Consider the following 21,172-nt stretch of genomic DNA (forward strand, 5'->3'; position numbering starts at 1 on the left):
AACAGAAACTTCCGGTTCTGGTGGATGGGTGGGAGGGCGGGGTCACCTCGAAGGAACAACAGGTTTTAAGTTAATACGTAGGGAATTTTCTGCAACAGAAATTACTGAACATCTAGGAACTTCGGGGTTCGAGAAGAACGTAATATAAATAAGAGAGAGAGAAAATATTTCGTAGGGAATTTAGGGTATCTTTGGGGAAAGGAATAACGACGAAGGAACAACAGGTTTTAAGTTAATACGTAGGGAATTTTCTGCAACAGAAATTACTGAACATCTAGGAACTTCGGGGTTCGAGAAGAACGTAATATATATATATATATATATTATGAAGAAATACATGGTATAGTTATCCACTTTATACAACACAACTAATTAACGCTCTAATAGAGCTTCAGGAATATGAAGAACAATAAGAACCCTGATATTAAAAACAGAAAGGCTAAACCTGGAAATAAAGCATGTAATTGTTGTAATAGGAATCCCTTAAAAGGATTCTGTTTAAGGAGAAATGTCATATATAAAGTTGAGGTTTCAACCCTTAATGAACCTAAAAAGATATATATAGGGAATATGACTGATTTTAAGATTAGATATAGGGCACCGACAAATTCATTTAGCAATCATGAAACAAAAAAAATTCAACCACACTAGCTACTCACATCAATAAATTAAAAATGTGCAATAAATACACACACTAAAAATTGAAATTTATGCATGAAGGAGGCGATCCACATACTCCATGCCAACAAAAAAAGCTTACTTAATAAGATATCTGATGTCATATAACCTGTAGACATAAATATCTTTCAACTTTTAAATTCTTCCCCAAAAATGATTAGCCTATAGGATTTTAATCTAGTCACTCTTCATATTTTGGATTCATTTGAAAATATTATTATATATAGCGTTGTATTGTATCATAACATATAACTTTAATTCTAATTATACCATCCGCATGAACAATATGGCCCAACAAAGCATTCGTTTTTTAAAAACTTCTCAAATCTTTCACATCTCTTAAAATTTTAACAACTCTTTGAATCTTTTAACTCTGATGAGAGAAGTATAGATAATTGCTATGGTTGGAGTTAACTCGTCCATATCAACCTATATCTTCCCGAAATAGCTGTCAGACTTTACTCTTATTCAGGATTCCTCTTAAATCATTTTATACTAACTTTCTCATCTACCCTTCTCATTGGTTTTAATATAGACATTCAACCTTGCAAGTACATCTATGTATTTATATGTATATGTTTATAAATTTTTATATATTTATAAATTTTTATATATTCATGAATTTTTGTATATTTATAAATTCTTATGAATTTTTGCCATATCACATATATGTGAACGCATCTATGTATATTGTGAAGGATTTTAACAATTTCAAAGGGCTTGAATGAATATGAATACCGACCTTTGAAATTTATTTCTCTCTTTCTTAATTTTATTTATATATGTGTGTATGTGTATATATATATATATAGAGAGAGAGAGATTCAGATGAATATGGTACTTAAGTTGAGGCACCAGAATTTAGTATGGTATTATACATAAAATTTCAAAGTAAGGTGATTAAAATCAAAGTTAGCTGAAGATTGCTTTTTAAATTGATGTAATGATTGCATTGTTCAATTAAATGGAGTTGCATGAAACAGTCATACTGCATTATCTCTGGATATCCTTGCTGCTTGTTTTGATTTTATATATATATATCTTTATCTTTTACTAGTTTCAGCCCAGGGCTGAAGTCATGCTGGTGCAGCATGTGTAGTTACTTGGTGTTGTTTCTGATATTGTTTTTGGTGAAGTAGCGAGTTAGATGGAGTTGCTCTTCTTTGTGTCTTCTGCTTCGATGTGGGTTCATCTGGTATCTCAGATAGAAACCTGTCCAGACGTTCCTTGAAAACTTCCACATCAACACAATGTAGATCTTGAAGGTTGTCTGGAAGGATGTTGAACAATTGCAGGTCCTTAAAACCCAGACTATTGCAGTATTGTGCAGATATATATATATTATATATATATATATATATATATATATATATATATAAACGTAAGAGGTAATTTTTTACCACTATGTGGAAACCCTTACGCTAGAAGATCCGCTATGGTCTTGACCACTAAGAATTATTCTCCAGAAAATTTAGCACACCAGAAACGTAAGCGAGAAAGACAAATGAAAAGTAACAAAAATATAGATTAATCATAAACAATTGTTTCACTATCAACAAATTATGTAATTCTACTTACATAATTTATCTGTAGATCATCAGTATGATCGTCTATGCAAAATCTAATTTGCAGAACTTCACGTAGATATCGACACGAGGTTGATATATATATATATGCACAATGTAGATCTCTCTCTCTACGCACACACACACATATATATATATATATATATATATATATATATTTAATCTGTTTTTAAAAGGCTCGCTTTGAGAGTTGCATTCCCCTTGCGTTAGGCACAATGTATGTATTATAGTAGTTCTGACTTTAAGAGTCTCTCCTAGCGTGAGGCATTTCTGTATAGTAATGCCCTTAATATAAATAAATATATTTAAAAGGAATAATTAATAAATTTTTCCCTTATGAGGTTTTTCACACTAACTACTTGATAAATTCTTATAAAGATTTTATCCTATTTTTAAACTATATATATATATATATATATATATATATATGTCCAACCCGTGCTAGCGCGGAAATCAGACGTTAAACGATGATGATGATGATGATATATATATATATATATATATATTAAGAAATGCAGAATCCTTTCTGTTCATCTGGGACCCTTCTGTCTCAGTCTACATTTGCTTTACATAAACATATTATACCTGTTTGGAATCAGGATGATCCCAGGATTGAAAATCTGCCTCTCGTTTGGCTCTTGGGCATCCAGCATTGGGATCTGATTTAAAAACCTTTGGGTTGCTATTTCTAGTAGGTAAATCTTGGCCGATTCATGCTATATTGGATGACGTTTGTCAGATGACATCAAAGATCAAGGGGGAGATAAATGACATTTGTTTTGTTAATTTGATGTCGAGATAAGAACTTTGGGACAAATTGGCTGACAGTTGGAATTCAATTTGGGACTGGAACAATAGAATGATTGCATAACAGAATTAATTCTCACCCGTCCTTAACCTCTGATCAAACACCACTGGAGCATATAGTCATGCTATTTAGCTCTTTTTAGTTTTGGGTCACAAACCAAATTAGCCTTCCACAGGAGCTAGCTTACAAGTCCGCACAGATTGTGGCTTTTAAGCTAGTATATAATATATGTATAGTACGTGTGTGTGTATGCGTACCTGTGTATTTATAGGCATACACACACATATATATAACATACTGTGAATAAATACTTTGTTGTGGCATAGTAAATTATTCTATTATGCAATACAAATTGAAAAGATATTTCCGTAGAAATATTGAAGTATCAAGCTTAGTGTGATTGATTAACAAGTTACTATCCTGCCAAGTGTTGTAACCCCAAAATAGTATAACTGCTACTTCTAAGGTTTGTTTTTATTTTTTAATTTATTTTAGAGGAATATTTTCACAATCAATTTATCTCACAATGAGAGAAAGGTTGTTTCATTGGTAGAATTTTGAAAAGTGTTCAATTATAGTAAATGTCATTGAAAATATTCAGTAATCATAAGGAAACAGTAACAACATATGACATGAGATCTGATTGGAGCATTTTACCTCATTGTGCTAATGATTCTGTTGATCTTACCCAACATAAAGAAATTAATGGAGCAATAGCTAACAATGGAAAGAAGGCTTGGTTTCAACAGAAAAGCTGATAAATATGTTCGTGATTTACTTGAATCACGTTTGAAAGAGTTAACTGATTGAGACATTCTTAATTTGGATCTACAGCATGTATGTAAAGAAGTATATAGTCAAGAATCGATCAAAATGAACTACACATGAAAGCAAAGGCTGGAATTTAGTTTCGTTGAGTGTGTTGCAGATTTGAAGATTTCAAACCATTAATAACAGATTTTAATTCTCACTTCATAACATGTAATTTCAACAAAATTGGACACAAAATTTTGCAGCTACAGATATGCATGTAGCCACAGGTGCATGCAGTGAAAGAGAGGAAGAGATAAAAATGTCATTTCAATGAATGGTTGCTATATCTTCTGGCGCATAAGTTAAATTTTTCAGACCAAAATTTCAGCCAAAAATGGTAGGTCAAAGAAAAAGCTCTGGTGGATAATTATTTGGGAGAAAGTGGGTTGACTTATATAATGAGTATAACTTTGATTTTCATTTTTTTTTTTAATTAATTTTTTTTTTTTTTTTACTGAAAAATCTACCTTGACTTGTCTGCTGGAAAGTATGGTATTTCATCTAAGAAATAAATTTGTAAATATATATTATTTACCTACTATTTATTGTATGTGTGTGTACACTACAGTAAAGTGTAATATAAAATTTATCATAAACTGTTGAATAATATGCACCCATTTCCATTATCTTATGTCATATTATTTTCAAATATGGTTTAGAAAAAAACTGTTTTGGAAATTCTTGAACTATTCTGTATTGTTTTCATGTCATTATATTCAGTTGCTCTGTTTCAATTAGTACAGTATTTTCATGGATGAATTAACCAGGCTAATCATGATTTTACCCTGCATGCATTCATGTGTATGTGCATGTAGGCACTGACAAGGCTGTGTGGTTAAAAGTTTGCTTCTGAACCACATGGTTTCAAGTTCAGTTTTCCTGCATGACACCTTGGGGAAGTGTCTTCTACAGTTGTTTCAGCCAACTAAAGTATTGTGAGTGGATTTGGTTGACACAAATGGAAAGAGAAGTCCTGTCATATGTGTGTGTAAATGTATGCATGCCTTTGTACGTGTGTTCTTTGTTTTGACATCACATGTTAGTTGTAAATGTTGTCACATTTAAGTAGTGTTGTTCATTTCCAATCTGCTGTGGAAACATATCTGGCCAAGGAAGTGGGTGAAATACCTTGCTTGATCATAGGTGAGGGTTGGTGACATGAAAGAAATCTGCTTCAATGAATTCCATCTGACCCATGAAGCATGGAAAACTGGATGTTAAAACAATGGTGGTGGTGATATATACATACCAACACACACACACACATATGCACATTCTCTCTGTCTCTTTCTCTCTCTCTCTCTCTCTTACATGAGGCTTGTTCTGAAAGAAACTGAACTTTTAAAACAGCTTGCAACCAGCTGGCACTGCTATTAAATGAAATGTCAAGGACACTTAGATTTCAGTACTGTACATAAGTAACCTTCACCTTTAGTCTAATAATGGCTACATCATCCCAAATCAGTTAGCTATCAATTTATGTATCCTTGAGACAATTTAGTGGAACAATGAACAATCTGAAATAGCAATGTGCTTATGTGAAATTCTGCTTCAATTTGGGAAAAACTTAAATACTTTTTTAATTTTGCTACAGGCCCACTGGAAGGATTATTTGAGTTCTGTAATTTCTCACCAGTAAAAAAAAATAATAATAATAAAATAAAATAAAACTTTTTCAAATTGAGAAGGACATCCACTGAAGATGATCCCAAATCTTTCCACAGCAAAGAATAATGATCACTTTATGAAAGTGAAAATCCTGAAAATCATCCCTATTTGTCTTTGAAATTTCTAGAGTCCTATTAATTCCATTTTGACTTCATGTGGAGCATAGGTAACCAGCTTGAGATCTCCATCTATCTTGATCTTTGACAATGAATTCTAGTTGTCCCCAGGTATAACCTCCTGCCAGTGCTTCAGTTTCTGTGGACCTTCTCCATGTTGTTTTTGAAGTAGGCATCTGTAAAAGTTTGTCATAAGATTTTATAAGAAAAATTGACAATGCATCATTTTGCAACAAAATTTAGACTGTGTCTACTGACAGATGAACAAAGAGGAACACCAACTCACAGTCAGTCAGGAGGTGTTTGATTGTTCAAATGCTGATAAAAACTTTGTGAAAATGTCATAAGAGATGACAAAACGCATGTAGCTATGATGTCAAAACAAAAGGCTGTCATTGTTAAAGCATGGAACAACTCCTGTCTCTTCAGTTGCCCTACTCTTTGGTTTAGACTTTTGAGGGTTTTTTTTCTCCCAGAGTTGAAATCTACTTTGAAAGATAATCTGATTACAAATGATAGAATACATCAAAACAAATTTTTTTATAGGAACTGCAGACTACTTCAGAAATGTGTTCTTGAGAGCAGTGTGATAATAATGTAAGGAATTATTTTAAGGAGATCAAGTCTGGTTAAAAGAATAAATTTGTATTTTAAAAAGTTTGGTTTTTGATTTTGGCTCGGTCTCATACTTTTGCTTATTTTTTTGTCTTCAGAATTTTTCTGAAGAAGAGTGTTCTGTTTTTAAGATATAAATGCAGAATGTTTTGTTAAGGAGATTTTTGTTTCTCACCATTTCTTGCCTTCTGATTGGTGGTTAATTCATTAGAATTTTCAAGTATTAAATTTCTATTTTCACTTTCTGGAAAGTAAGAAAAAACCGAAAAATACATATTGTTTCTGTTGATTTCTACTTAAAATCTATAATGAAAATATTTGGGTTTATATTAATGTTGCTGTTGTCATCATCATCATCCTCTTCAGTATCCCACTTCAGCAATTTCTGACGCCAGTGGCACTGAGAAAGAAACAATTTTGTTGTTGCTTCTATGAACTATTCTTAGAGATGGAACCATTAGTGCTGTGGGAACAGTAACAGCATCAGATATGGTCTTCACCACATATGCTTGCTAGTATTGCCATCTCTGCTGTTATTAGCAACCTTCTTTATTTTCCCCTCACTCTTCTTTTGGACAGAAAGCCCTCAAGCAACCTTTCTAACTATGAATATAAGTAGCTTTCTTTCTCTTCTGCACTTCTAATGTGATCAATCTCTAGGATAGAACTGAGATCTCCAAGGCTCATCAATGCTTGAAGGTCTAGTCTGACCTGTTGTTGCAGATTATTTCCATGCTTACTACTTGTCTGTATTCTACTGCAAAGGTGATGCCAAACCAAGAGTCAGTATCAGTACTAATATCTCTGGCCAAGTCTAATATTCCTTTTTCTCATCTACTGCATTCACAACCTGTGAGCCGGTTTGTGGCACACCAGCTCTGCCTGTCTCCTTACCTTATTCTCAAGCTGAGAATACTTTCATATGTTCTTACTCATTGGGGATCCTTTGAACTCCACTTTGAAAGGTATATGGAAATCCCTAGGCATTATCACTTCACTCTTATCTCCTTTTTCTATTTTGTTTTGAACTGAATAGTATCAGAGAGTTTCTTGTAACCCCCACAACATTAGTAAAAGATAAAATTGTGCAGTAGCAGTGCAATGGTGGGGATTAGTCCTAAATTCAATAGGTCTGATAAAAGATGAGATGGTTGCAGTGAGAAGACCTTTCATTCAAACTGTACTGGAGGCTTGATAACTTTAACACAGTGAGTTTGGCCTGCTAATAGGGCATATTTACATATAAAAAATCTAGTTCATTGGAAATTGTCTTTACTAGGGAATTCCCACTTTGTTATTAATAAAGTTCTGCTTCTTTTAAAACAAATTATCATAATATATTCAAGATATTTCTCCTCTGAAATGTGTTTAGCAACTAACTGCCAAAATCTGATCACAAAATATTTTAGTTCATCAATATAGCAATGATTGTTGTTGTGGTTGTTGTTTTTATGTCTCTTCTCAGCATTTCTTAATTCCTGCATCCATTGTGTTCTCAGTAAGTCTGACTGACAATAGGTTCCACCTTTACTTCATGACTGAACAATTTGCAAGTAAAAAGACATCAATATAAAGTGAAAAAAAAAGGGAAAAAAAGATCAAGCAGAAATATGTTCAGCAAGCAGCCCACTCTCCTATTGTGTTATATTCTTGGAAGTAACATTCGATCTAATATTTAACTAAAATGTTAATGGAAATGAAATTTTTCTCTGCATGTGCAGTCAGTTATTAAATGTATTTTGCATTTCCCAATATCTGAAAGAAATTGTGTTACTATGTAACTCAGTATGAATGGATTTGTGTCGTATTTTTATTTATTATGCAGCTGATATAATTTTTCATGCATATATATATATATATATATATATATATATATATATATATTGCCAGCAGCTCCATAAAGAAGTGCTGATCTCCCAGAGTGGATTGAACACATTGAAGAGGACGACATGGGATGAAGTACTGAAGGACTGAAAGTTATTTGTCTGACATTTTAACAATCTACCAGTGTACATAGGTTTAGAGAAGCAAATGAGAGTAAAGAACTGAATGCATGTAGTGGTTTATATTAATTCACCACTTAGAATTTTTCACTATATGTGATCCTCAACTGAGAAAAATATGAACAGAGAAACTTAAATGAGAGTATCTTGTCACCTGACTAGCACTAACCAGAAAAAGACAATGTCCTTTTTTATTTTGTAAGCACCCAAGTTTTTTTTAGTTTTTTTTTTATCCTGAAGGATCACGTGTTGATATGTAAAACATAAAGAATGATATTAAGGCTGCACATCAGTACCACTCTAATATACAAATGTTCAATTTTTAAAAACTGTAAATTGGGTGACATGCTGGATGAATGAAAAAAGTAGACTTTTTGTTTTCAGTTCATCATCTGTTTTATTAAGAATTTACATAGAACACAACTTTTCCAAGAAAAGAAAACAAAGTGACATTGGAGAGTTCTGTTCATTGTGGGAAAATGTGTGTTCAAGGAAAAATAAGAATATGCCTGTGAAAGTGGTGAGTGTAATGTTGGTGTAGATGCTTCTTTTTGCAACAGAGCATTTTGACAATCACAACTCTGGAAACTCTGCCAAATGGAAGAATTTTGTAGCTGTCTTGTTTTGCTGCTCATATCACTAAGTTTCTGACATTCAGACTTTCTGTCAAGCTCTCTGTATTTTGTCTTCAGACATAATTTCTTTTATTATACTCCAAAACAAATTTGATTGGGCAGATCTATGATTACATCATCACTTGAAAGTCTTGAATGTATTTCTATTGGCCAGATTTTTGCTGATGCCACTACTCAATTTTAAAGATTCTTTTTGTGTTTATGAAAACCTGATAGAAAAGATGACAGTTGGCATTCAAACTGAAGTAGAGACATACAGTTTCAAGAAAATTGTAAAGAGTAAACAAATTATTCTGAAATTGTCATCAGAGTAACGTGCCTAAATATACTAAAGAAATAAAATTGGTGTAAAGTAGTCAAAAATAAGTTTAAATGGATCAAACAGATAAAATGGATGTATTAGAATAAATAAAAATAAATTTGAGGTCAATACTGGTTTCAAATAGAGACAGCATTATTTCTCTTGATCTCTTTCTTCATTATCATCTTCATCTTTATTTTTGTTATTATCTATTTCATCTTTTTCATTGGTATTGCCTTCATCATCATTGTCTCATTTTCATTCTCTCTCTCTGTTGCAGGTTGTTATGCTTTGTAAGCATTGGTGCTGTCGTTACTTTTCTGTTGGATTACCTGGGTGAAAAGAAAAGGTAAGTTTTTTCTCCTCCTCCTCCTCTCTCTCTCTCTCTCTCTCTCTCTCTCTCTCTCAAGAGTTGTGTATATATATATATATATATAGCTACAGATTCAAGTATTTATGTTTGTGTATACATACACTCACACCATATTTTTAGACCCTGGCCACTACATAGTTGATTTTGGCCATGTAGACACTACCAGTGGAACAGTGAATCTCTTCCACTTTTGTTCAATGGAAAATAACAGGACATTTGTCAGGAGATAAAATGAGTTGGCCAGAGTTAAATTTGTTAGCAATGGTCACTGCACAGTGACAGTGCATTAATCTCAGAAGAGAGAGCATCACTTTTTCAGTACCAGATTATTTCAGTTATCTGCATTTATATGTGTGTGTGTGTGTGTGTGTGTGTGTGTGTGTGTGCACTCTGTAAAATGGTTGGCATTAGAAAGCCATAGAAACTATGCTGAAGCATGATGCTATCCTTGGACCCTCAGATCCTGGCAAACTGTTCAACCCATGCCAACATGAAAGATGGACATTAAAATATCATATGTGTATATATATATATATATATATATATACATATATATATATACTTTGCATGTACCACGTCCTTGTGCTGTTGTTTTTTCTTGTGTATTTTTTTTACCATTGTGGGGGGATTATGTATATATATATATATATATATATATATATATATATATATATGACATGGCTGTATATTTAAGAAGTTCATTTCACAACCACATAGTTTTGAATTCAGTCCTACTGCATGGCATCTTGGGCAAGTGTTTCTACTATAGCCCTAGATGAACCAATATCTTTGGGTGAATTTAGTTGATAGCAACTCTACAAAACTCTGTATGTGTATGTGTACGTACATACATACAAGAATGTTTATAATCTATAAATGCATGAAAAAGCACTGAACTGTAGCTGGTGTTATCTGTTGTCATTTCCTTGTCAACAAATCATCTGATATTTCTGCCCTTTTGTTGACAAATGGAATGAAAATTGCCCTTCTTAAAATGCAAATAAGGGTTAGTAGAAGAAAGCATCCAGCTGTAAAATAATGCTTCTACAGCATGTATTTATTTAATCTATGCTAGCTTGTAAAAATGGACATACAAAAAGAATGAATGGTGATGGTGTGTGTTGTGTTTCATTATCATCATTCATCCACTTTCCATACTGGCATTGTTTGGACAGGTCATCATTGTCTGAATCAGTCCTTATTCAGACCATGTCCTATCTATTATATAGATGGGTCAATAAAATAAATTTTGAGTAAAGTATTAGGGTCAGTGGTATGTTCTACTCCTCCCCCATCAAAATTGCTGGCCTTGTGCCTATCTCCGTGTTCCACTCAGATGGTTGCCATCCAGCTTAGTTTTGCAAGCTGGATGGTGATCTCACCAGTACTGGTGACATGAAAAAAGCACCCTGTATGCTTTGTAAAGTAGTTGGCATTCAGAAGGGTATCCAGCTATAGAAAACAACCCGATACAGTCACTGAAACACAATGCAGTCCTCGGAGCATTCGACCCTTGCCTGCATGAAACAAGGATATTAAAAGATTATCTTCATCATAATAATCAATCAAGTAAGAAAGAAAACATCTGCCGTAATAGTTTTATGAGCTTCTTATTTATCTACTTATGCATACATACATACATCAAGTCACATTTTTAAATTGCTTCCATTTGTGCTTAATGCATCTGTTTTCATGCACATCAGTACATTAGTATTCATAGAGATATGTCATGTTAGTGCATTGAAATACATTTATCATCTACCACTATGTTTGTATATTAATGCACAAGCTCATGAGGTATGTATTTTGTCTCTAGGTAGGCAAGCAACACTTCAGCAATATTTATAGTTTCCAGTTTAATGTTTTGAGGTGGAACATTAATAACAAGTGACCAGATGTGCCTTGCTTCAGAGCCAGCTGTGGCATAAAAATATCATCGTCCCCATGCTGCTGCTATTTGATGTTTAGCCCCAAGTCAGTTCAGATCAAGTAGACCTATTATCAAATGCATTTCAACCAAGAACATCCTGTCTTTCCAGACATAGTTTATCTCAGACTATATTGTATAATGTTATCATCTTATTTGTTTATTTATTTATTTATTGTTAAAGGCAGTTGTGTGCGGTTTGAAAGGGGTTTAGTTGCTATTTTCAGCAGGGCGTTAAATCACCAACAGAAACATTCTGACTCACAAGCATAGTCTCTCCTCTCTATCTTTCCTGTCACTACTAAAATGGCTTCTGTTCTTTGTAGCTGGTCAGTCTTTTATGTACTCCAATCAGGCACTGCCAAACACCCACTTCTCCACTTTGTTGCTTCTACCCACTCCCACCTCTGTAACCTTGCATGAACCACAATGCCCAGACTTTCCTTCTCTGGAATCATCTTCCTGCTTATATCTTCCCTGCAAATGCTGGCTTGCAACAGTTTAAATGGAATATTATTGGGTATTAAACTCACTGATCTTGAAGGATCCGCAAAAGTAATGTGTGCTGTCTCTTCCTCCAGCCCCTACAGGTAAAAAAGAGAGAAAGTTTATATTTTACTCCCACTTTTGCTATTTGTTAGCGCAGTGGCAGAATAGAAAAAAAAAACTACCAGTATACATACATATATACTAAATGATGTATGGACAGGAAGTCTATTATTCAGTCAACTATACTCTTTACTAGCAAATTTATAGCATTCTGGTATGTGTGTGTGTGTGTGTGTGTGTATAATAAGGATGTATTATAATACTATTCCACAGCCATACCAACAATCCAACATACCTCCATCATCAGCTGCCCCACAGATATCATTATGGTTTCGACACCTGAGCAGTACCATTCAATCTGGTGTTGTCAACAGCACTAAAATAAGTGTTGTTTGGGAACAAACAAACCAAAGAAACTACAACTTTCAAACACATTTACCCTATGCACAACCGTATCGATAAATAAATTCCATAAATAATTTACGACCACTCCAAAATACGTAACTAAACAGCCACAACTCTATTAAGTCATACATTGTTTTGATATTAATGGTAATCTGCAATAACTAAACTATATGCTAAATTGTGATCCATCTTTAAGTCCATATAAATAATAATCCCACCAGTCTTCCATAAAATTTTATCCAAAACAAAACGCGATTGAAATTAATTTAACTGATATTTTTATGAAATTCATTATTTCATCATTCAAAAGTTAATAATAAAACACTACTTACTCATTAATATATCGCTACTACACATTATAATATTAATTTACCAGTGAGTAATATACACTTAAATTTCATTAAATAGGAACTAATAAAAGTACTTGTAATAAACTAATATTATAAACATTGCTGTTTAAAGCTAATTAAACTGTTTAAAAGACAATAAAACTACAATTATTAAAACAAAATATATGAATACTAAAAATGTACATGGACATATAAATATATAAACATAATAATATTGGAATATAGATAAAAAAGTTTTTTACTTAAATTAAAATATGGTATAGAGAAAATAATAGGCATTAATAAGTTTTGGGTTACATGTTAGATGAAACTATCGTTTCTGGGGTTCATTTGTCCAAATAACAAATGAATCTTAAGGATTCATTTTCAGAGAATGTCCTCTTCATCAGGTAAAAATGATATTTACACTAGATATGCATTCAGGTCTTTACCAAGGTATGAGATAACTGGATGCTTTTACAGAAGAGCGGATGTAACTACGCAAATAATGGAAGTCTTTATGAAGGCTGGTGGGAGTACAATTAGATTGCTTGTGTTGATGTCATGTGGTGATTGTAAATGAGCATTAAAATCATATAAGTGACAGTGTTCATCTCTTGTCTTCCATGGTGAAATATTACTTTGCTTGGAAACAAGTGAAGATTGGTGGCAGGTAGGGTATCTGGCTGTAGAAAATCTGCCTCATCAAATTTTGTCTGACTCATGCAAGCATGGAAAAGCAGACATTAAACAGTGATAACGATGATGATGATGATATCAATACTACTTCAGTTAATTAAAATTCTATCAGTAAATGTACTGATAGGCAAATTAGTAAAATTAGTTAATGTTACTGACAGCAGTTTTCATCAGTGGCTGCAGATTGCTTTATCTCTCACAGTAAGCAGTGTTGATGAGCTGGCAAATACCGCAAACCTATCCAAGCTGTTCTCCAATCTATTCTGTAAAGAGAAAAAAAGAAGTGAGGAAGAGGTATCTGTCTAAATAGGGGCACTAAACGTATGTTTATTTATGTGCATAAACTTATTAACAATATACCCATGCACACACTGTCATAGTGTTTTTGTTGTTGGCAGTTGAATGATGATAATGCAATGATTACATATATGATTTTGTTGGCTTACTGTGGGTTACTTGGAGAGAGAGAGAAATACATATGGCACATATGGCACTCTTCTGATTACTCTTGGTGATATTGGAATGGTCAATCAATCATTTTAATACTTGAAAGGCAGAAGATTTAAACGAAAAGCCAGAGTAGCTTTTGCTTTTATTTTTACGGGTGGTTCTGATGGCCATGAGCTTTATGCAATATTAAAACATACTAATGGCATTCTTAAATGCCTACTTCACTAAGTAAACCATTTTAGTACTTTAAAGAATTGGTGTCGTAAATGTAGCATCTGCTAAATGTTTGGTTTCTGTGATAGTCAAGGCTGCTGGTAGTGGTGCCATAAAAATATATTAAGATTTATTAAAATACTGATATGCATTTGGTTAAGACGAATGACAGCTCTTGTTAGTAATGTCTTCTTATTTTGAGTGGAAAGTTCTACTTTTACCTCACAAAATGCATCTGCCATTAAAGTTCAACCTGGGTGGATGGGGGATTAAGAAATGTTGTAGCTTTGAATACTGCATATGCAAATCCGAAGACTTAACATTCAACTATTTCATCCAATATTCCAACAGTTCTGTTACTTCTGTTGTTATTATTATTATTGTTATTATCATTATTATTATTATTATTATTATTATTATTATTATTAAGGTGGTGAGCCAGTAGAATCATTAGCATGCCAAGTGAAATGCTTAGCGGTATTTCGTCTGCTGTTACATTCTGAGTTCAAATTCTGCCGAGGTTGACTTTGCCTTTCATCCTTTTGGGGTCGATAAATTAAGAATCAATGAAATACTGAGGTCGATGTAATTGACTAGACCCCTTCCCCAAAATTTCAGGCCTTCTGCCTATACTAGAATAGGTTATTATTGTTATTATCATTAAGGCAGCGAGCTAGGAGAATTCTTAGCATCCTGGGTGAAATGAAGGAATGTGCTCATCATCATCATTGTTTAACATCTGTTTTCCTTGCTGGCATGGGTTGGACGGTTTGACTGGGGTCTGGCAATCCAGGAGACTGCACCAGGCTCCAATTTGATCTAGCCAGTGCTGACATCAGCCATGTTCGGATGGCTTTTTACGTGCCACCAGCTCAGGAGCCAGTCAGGACGAGGGGGCTGGCATTGACCACGTTCTCATTGCAAAAAGAAAGTGAGAACAAGAATATCAAATGGCCTAAACTTAATGACATCAACGAGGCAAATAATGTTTTGTTTTTAAGTAACATCAAAACTTTCGATGTTGTCAACAAAAGCTATAACAACAACAGCAGCAGTGACAACAATAACAACAGCAACAACAATACAAAAGAAATGAATCATAAAAAAATGAATATTGCCTCCACTTCTTTCACTTCTGCACAAGAACTATGGAAATATTCTGCAGCAAGAAATATATGCATAGATGAAAGAGATTTTAAAATGGCAAGGAAAATTGTAAAAAGGGATGGTAGAAGGGTAGCTCTAAACCCTCCATCTGATGTGATAGAGAACATCTTAAGATGCTCGGTAAATTCCCAGTTCAGTCTCACTGTGTGGTGCTTTGGGTCTTCTACTACAACTCCTGGCCAACCAAAGTCTTGTGAATAGATTTGTGGACAGTAGCTGAAAGGAGCCTGCTGTGTGTGGTGGAATCTTTACATCCAGCTTAACTTGGATATACTATAAGGAAAAAGTCCAGCACCAGCAGTGGAACTACTAGATCATGTGATTTCAGCCTGTTTGCACTTCAGTAGGAGTATCTATTGTCCAAATTTTGTTCATATTGATATATAGAAAAGACAGTGACTTATCAGTTACTGATGTTGCAAGCTTGCAGGCTGGGTAAAAATTAGTTATTAACAACTGAAGTTGTATTAGTACTAAAATTACTTGATCTATCAGTCTCATTGCCAGTGCCAGACATCTTTTATCCATTGCTGATATTATATTTTTTAGCACTATGCGTCTGTATGAGATGCTTTCTCAGGACAAGTGCCACAGTTTATGTCATTCTTAAAGTATATACAAGTTTAAGTTGGATGTAAATACAAAAAATACTTCCATCAATAATAAGCCAATATATATATATATATGTTTGTGTGTGAATGTGTGAGTGTTTGTGACTCCTTGTCTTGTCATCATCTGATGTTTGTAAAATTAGTGTCACTGTCATACAAGCAGTGTCATTCATTTCTAATATTCAGCAAAAGCATGTTTGGCCATGGGGGAATATTATCTTGCTTGGAAACAAGTGAAGGTTGGTGACAGGAAGGGCATCCTATCGTAGAAAATCTGTCTCAAAAAAATTCCTTCTGACCTATGCAAGCATGGAAAAATAGGCATTGAAATGATAGTGATGATGATGATTATTTTATATCACAATTTGTGAACAATAACATAATTGGTTTCATATTTCCAATTGTATTTCCAGTGAGGGCGACATGGCAGTGCCTATGTAACTTGAGTGCAATAAAACCTCACAAACTATTTTTGTAGAAATACACTGGTTTATTGTTGTTTTCTCTCTGATGTACATCAACAAATATACACGTCATCATCATTATAATCATTTTTGCATCTGCATTTCCATGGCTGGCATGGTTTGAATGGTTCCATTTCAATATGTCTCTTCACTTATTTCAGTCCTTCATTGTCTCCTTTGTGAAGTCCAACATCCTCAGGTTAGTCTCCTCTGCTGTTACCAGCTTCAGTAATTTTCATCTGTCCACCAAATTTCACTTGCAAGACATTGACCACCTTGAATTTTTGGTTGAAGACATTTGCCCAATGTACTGCATAGTAGTAGGATTGAACCTGAAAGCACATGGTTGCAAAGTAAGCTTCTGAATGCTACACTGCATTTTATCCAGCAATTTATCATTTCTGCCAATCCAGTGCCTAAGCAATTCTGCCAATTCACATTAATGTAGAACAGAATACTGGTGTGGGTGTTAAACCATCCACAATATATTTATAAATAAATGCATTTATAATAAAACGGTAAAATAAAAAAAAAAGTAAAATATTCTAGCTATTTTCCATATCTGAGTGAAAACACTAAATTGTTCATATTACACCCATTTTATTAAGGGTTAATATTAAATTTCCATTATTGCAAAAAATAAACAAAATTAGAAAAACAATAAAAACAAGTTAGCAAAGCTAAACATAAAAATTATCCATCTATAATAGAGTTCTTTCTTATTTCTCTCTGAACATTTTTTGACAGATATTCAAGAAGCAGCGAGATTTGTCATAAATGCTAAAAACATTTAACTTAATAAGTAATGCTAGTATTGTGAATCTCTTCTTTGTGGTGGGGAAACATGAGGAAGCATTTAAATGTGATTTATCATTTGGCCTCTCTTGAAAAAATTAAAAAAGAAAACATACAACTACTATTGATGATAATGATTTCTTTTATTTGCCAAACAGCAGTTTCTCACTTTATGTGTGTGGGTGTGCATGTGTTCCATTGTACAAAGAGAGAATTGATTGACACAAGCTTCTACTGATCTGAAAGATAGATTGTTTTATAGAGAGATTTGTTAAAAGTGCTGACAAATTCTCTATATGAAATGTCTCATTTAGGGTCGTCAGTTTGAAATAGCAAGAAATATGGTCTGCTATTTCCGATATTTGTAAATATTTCAATGATGGCTCTTTCTTTGATAGAAGATTGTTCTTTTTACTCAAAGTATTCAAATATTTTGCCAGAAGTATAATCTCTAAAGATATCTATATCTATCTATCTATCTGTCTGTCTTTCAATCTATCTATCAATCCGTCTATCTGTCAATCTATCTATCTATCTATCTATCTGTCTGTTTGTCAATGCCATGCCATGCCCCTCTGACTTCTCTCTTTGATTCTTCCTTTCTGTCTTTCTTCATTATTGTTGATCAGGATAAAATAGCAGTGTGGAAAAATGCTTTTGGATAACCAGCTCTAGTGTTGTGAGTTGAAATTCATTGCAGGCATTGCATTGTTTTCTTTTCATGATAGGTCTCTTTATTCTACATATTTCAGTCTCCCCACCCCCACCCCACCGGCCAGGAATAATTAGACTGACCATGCATCCAGTTTAGAGGTTTTGAGATCATATCCACTGCAGGTGTTCTGATCTGTATTTAAGCACTACACTCTATTCTTTATTCTACATGATTTCATTTTGGTTAGCTGTCAACAGTCAGATCATGAGAAAATGTTTCCTGAGATGAATCAGCACCTAACCAGTTGGAGAATTATATTTGTGATTAAATGTGTAAATGCCTGAATTTGCTTTGCAGTCACATGGCTCCGGATTAATTTCCATTACACAGCACTTTGACAAATCTCAAAAGCTGTCTGTACACATACACAAAATAACTGTTTCCTTTTATAGTATGCAAAATGAACTAGTGGAAACAAAAATTGAATGAATGGATTTAGGGACTTGCTTGTATTTATATCTACATTGTATTTCAATTAAATATACTGGGTTTGTTTTTAATTGGAATACACAAATTACATTATCTGTCTCCCAGTTTTAACACCACAACCTAGTATCTTGGATAACTTTATGGAACGTTGTGTGTGATCAGGTTAGGTCTCTGGTATCAAGATACCTTCCTCTCTGCCTTCCACCAAACTTAAGAGGCCCTGTAATGAACCATGGGCACTTGTTCTTCTAACTTGAATCATTAGGCCATTAGACAAAATGTCTTGTAGTATTTCTTCTATGGCTGTATGGTTAAAAATTTCATGTAGATGCTGGCATTGTGGTTAAGAAATTTGCTTTAGAACCATGTGGTTACGTTTGGTCCCACTCTGTGGACACTATCAACTGGTGTTTTGTGCTGCAGTTGTGGGTCTATCAATACTTTGTCAATGAAATTGGTAAACAGAAACTGAAGAAATTTGTTATCTGTGCCTGTGAATTCATATTTCCCCTTGTCGATGTGTGTTCACTAATTGGAAACAAATGCCTCAGTGTTCATGCAGACAATGTTGTTTGTTCCTGGCTCTCTGTGTTACTAGGCCGGAGCTGTTCTTTGCTCACTAGACTGGAGGATTATTACCTTACTTGGAAACAAGTGGGGATTGGCATCAGGAAGGGTATCCAGCCATAAAAAAACTCTGCTCCAGTATAGTCTTGCCTGACCCATGCAAGTACGGAAAAGTAGATGTTAAAATAATAATGATGGCCTGGCCTTTTATCCTTCTGGAATCAGCTAAATAAAATACCAGTCAATTTAATTGATCAACTGCTACTCCTAATTCCTGCAGTATTTTATTATGTTTATTTATGGTCAGAGTTCAGATATTATCAGTGTCAAAATATCTTTCATCTCCTTGGGGCAACATTAAGTGATAAATGTTAATGATACATTGTAAGTTGATCCAAATGACTAAACTTATCACAACTTGTGGCCTAATGTCAGTGTCAGATATCATTGTTACTATTGTTATTGTCAGATAAAGGATTTATAGAATCAATAGAGTTTGAGTCAACAAAATGATTTGTGCTGTTTAGTTATAGCATTTTACACTATGTGATCACATCGTGTCAGGATTGACTTTAGTTTTTCTCATCAATAAAATAAATACCACTCAAGTACTACAGTCAATATAATCAGTTATGATTCCTCTCCTATGCAGACATCCACACTAACTTGAGGCATTGTGTCTATCCTATATTTGGTTGCAGACATAGTTGTATATTTAAGAAGTTTGCTTTGCAATCACATGCTTCCAGGTTCTATTCTACATCACCTTAAAGAAGTATCTTTTTTTAAAACCTTGGCTTGATCTGAAACTTTAGAATTTGTTAAGATATATTTAAAAAAGAAAGGTCCATCATGCATATGTGTGTGAATGTGTGACATTGCATGCTACCTGTGAACAAATAATGATATACAAGTGATGACCTTTGTCTGCAAGTTTCCATGAAAACATGCCTGGACTCAGGGAAAACATTGCCTTGCTTGGCAACAGTTGAGGGTTGACAATAGGAAGAGCACTCAGCTGTAGAAAGTCTGCCTCAATAAATACCATCTGACATATACAAGCACAGAAAAATATGCACTAAAGTAGCAACCATGACAGTAGGAGCTGCTACTTCAGTTGAAAATAAAGAAATTACGAAAAGACTACCCGATCATTCTCATTGCCTCTTCTACTTATATCTAACCACTAAATACAACACACTTTTCATTACATTGGTGATAAGCTTAATTAAATTTCTAATTTTTGTTTATGTTTGTGCCATATTTCTTTATCTGTGTCTAATTCTAAAAACACATAAAAACAAAGCAAAAGAAATGGTGTTTAAAGTTAGCCATTTCCCCCCCATGTATGTGCATCTTGCTAGCAGTCACTGGTTTATTATGTTTTATATGGCTGTTATGGAGAGATAGCTGAATAGGCAGAAGAAAGATTGGTTAGCAACATTAGATTAATGTGATAATTGAAGAAATAATTAACCCTTAGTGCACACCCATTTTTACATTGTATTTTTCTTAATAACAAGTGATTAGGTTCTTTCCCATTACATGACACATAGGGACAAGATTTGTGTTGGCCTAAGCAAATTTGAGTAGAACTTGGTTGAGTAAATTTGAGTTAAAGAAAACTCTCTGGCTTTTCTCTGAAATTAAAAAAAAAAAAATCACAGCTCCTTTGAATTTTAAGAGACTATCACACCCACCCACTCTGAGGCTCAAAAGTGGCTTTATTCCATTGTGCCAAATTCTTCTCAGAGGTCCTTGTTGCTGCAACATAAAGAGAGAATAACATAAATTATATACCAGTTTTTAGATAGTACAAACAATTACATTGTGTTTATATAGGTATCTGTGAGTGTGTGTGTGTGAATACATTTCTCTTTCCATATTCCCCTTTCACTGAACACACTTGATCTGAACTTCATGCCCTCATCTACAATAATAGTTTAACCCAGTTAGAGAGTTATTGAGTGCTTCCTTTAGGTATACTGTGTATGTTTTTTTAAAGTACCAAAGAATGTAGATTTGAACTGAAACCTTCTATAACCACTTTTTTTTCTTTTTTTTTCTTCTTTATAGATAAATACAATACATACAACAGAATGTATAATAAACAAAGAATACAAGACTATTTCTTAAAACTTCACTAAAAAAATATGGCCTTTTCATTTTGATTTTGTTACTATTTTGAAAATAAGGAAACCTCACAATTTGTTAGAAATAACAACCAAATCTCCATAAAATAATTGTTTCTTGTCT

General features: G+C 33.6%; 1 protein-coding gene across 2 annotated transcripts in view; it reads left to right on the plus strand.

Annotated features, from left to right (window-relative positions):
* LOC115211136 overlaps positions 1-21,172 on the plus strand; it is a 238,671-nt gene that overhangs the window by 125,462 nt on the left and 92,037 nt on the right. For both annotated transcript variants that reach the window (XM_036502257.1, XM_036502258.1), the window contains exon 3: positions 9,504-9,572. In XM_036502257.1, coding sequence (XP_036358150.1) covers positions 9,504-9,572 — 69 coding nt within the window. The remainder of the gene's footprint in view (positions 1-9,503; positions 9,573-21,172) is intronic.

Source organism: Octopus sinensis, linkage group LG4, assembly GCF_006345805.1.
Source record: "Octopus sinensis linkage group LG4, ASM634580v1, whole genome shotgun sequence".
Taxonomy (NCBI): Eukaryota; Metazoa; Mollusca; class Cephalopoda; order Octopoda; family Octopodidae; genus Octopus; species Octopus sinensis.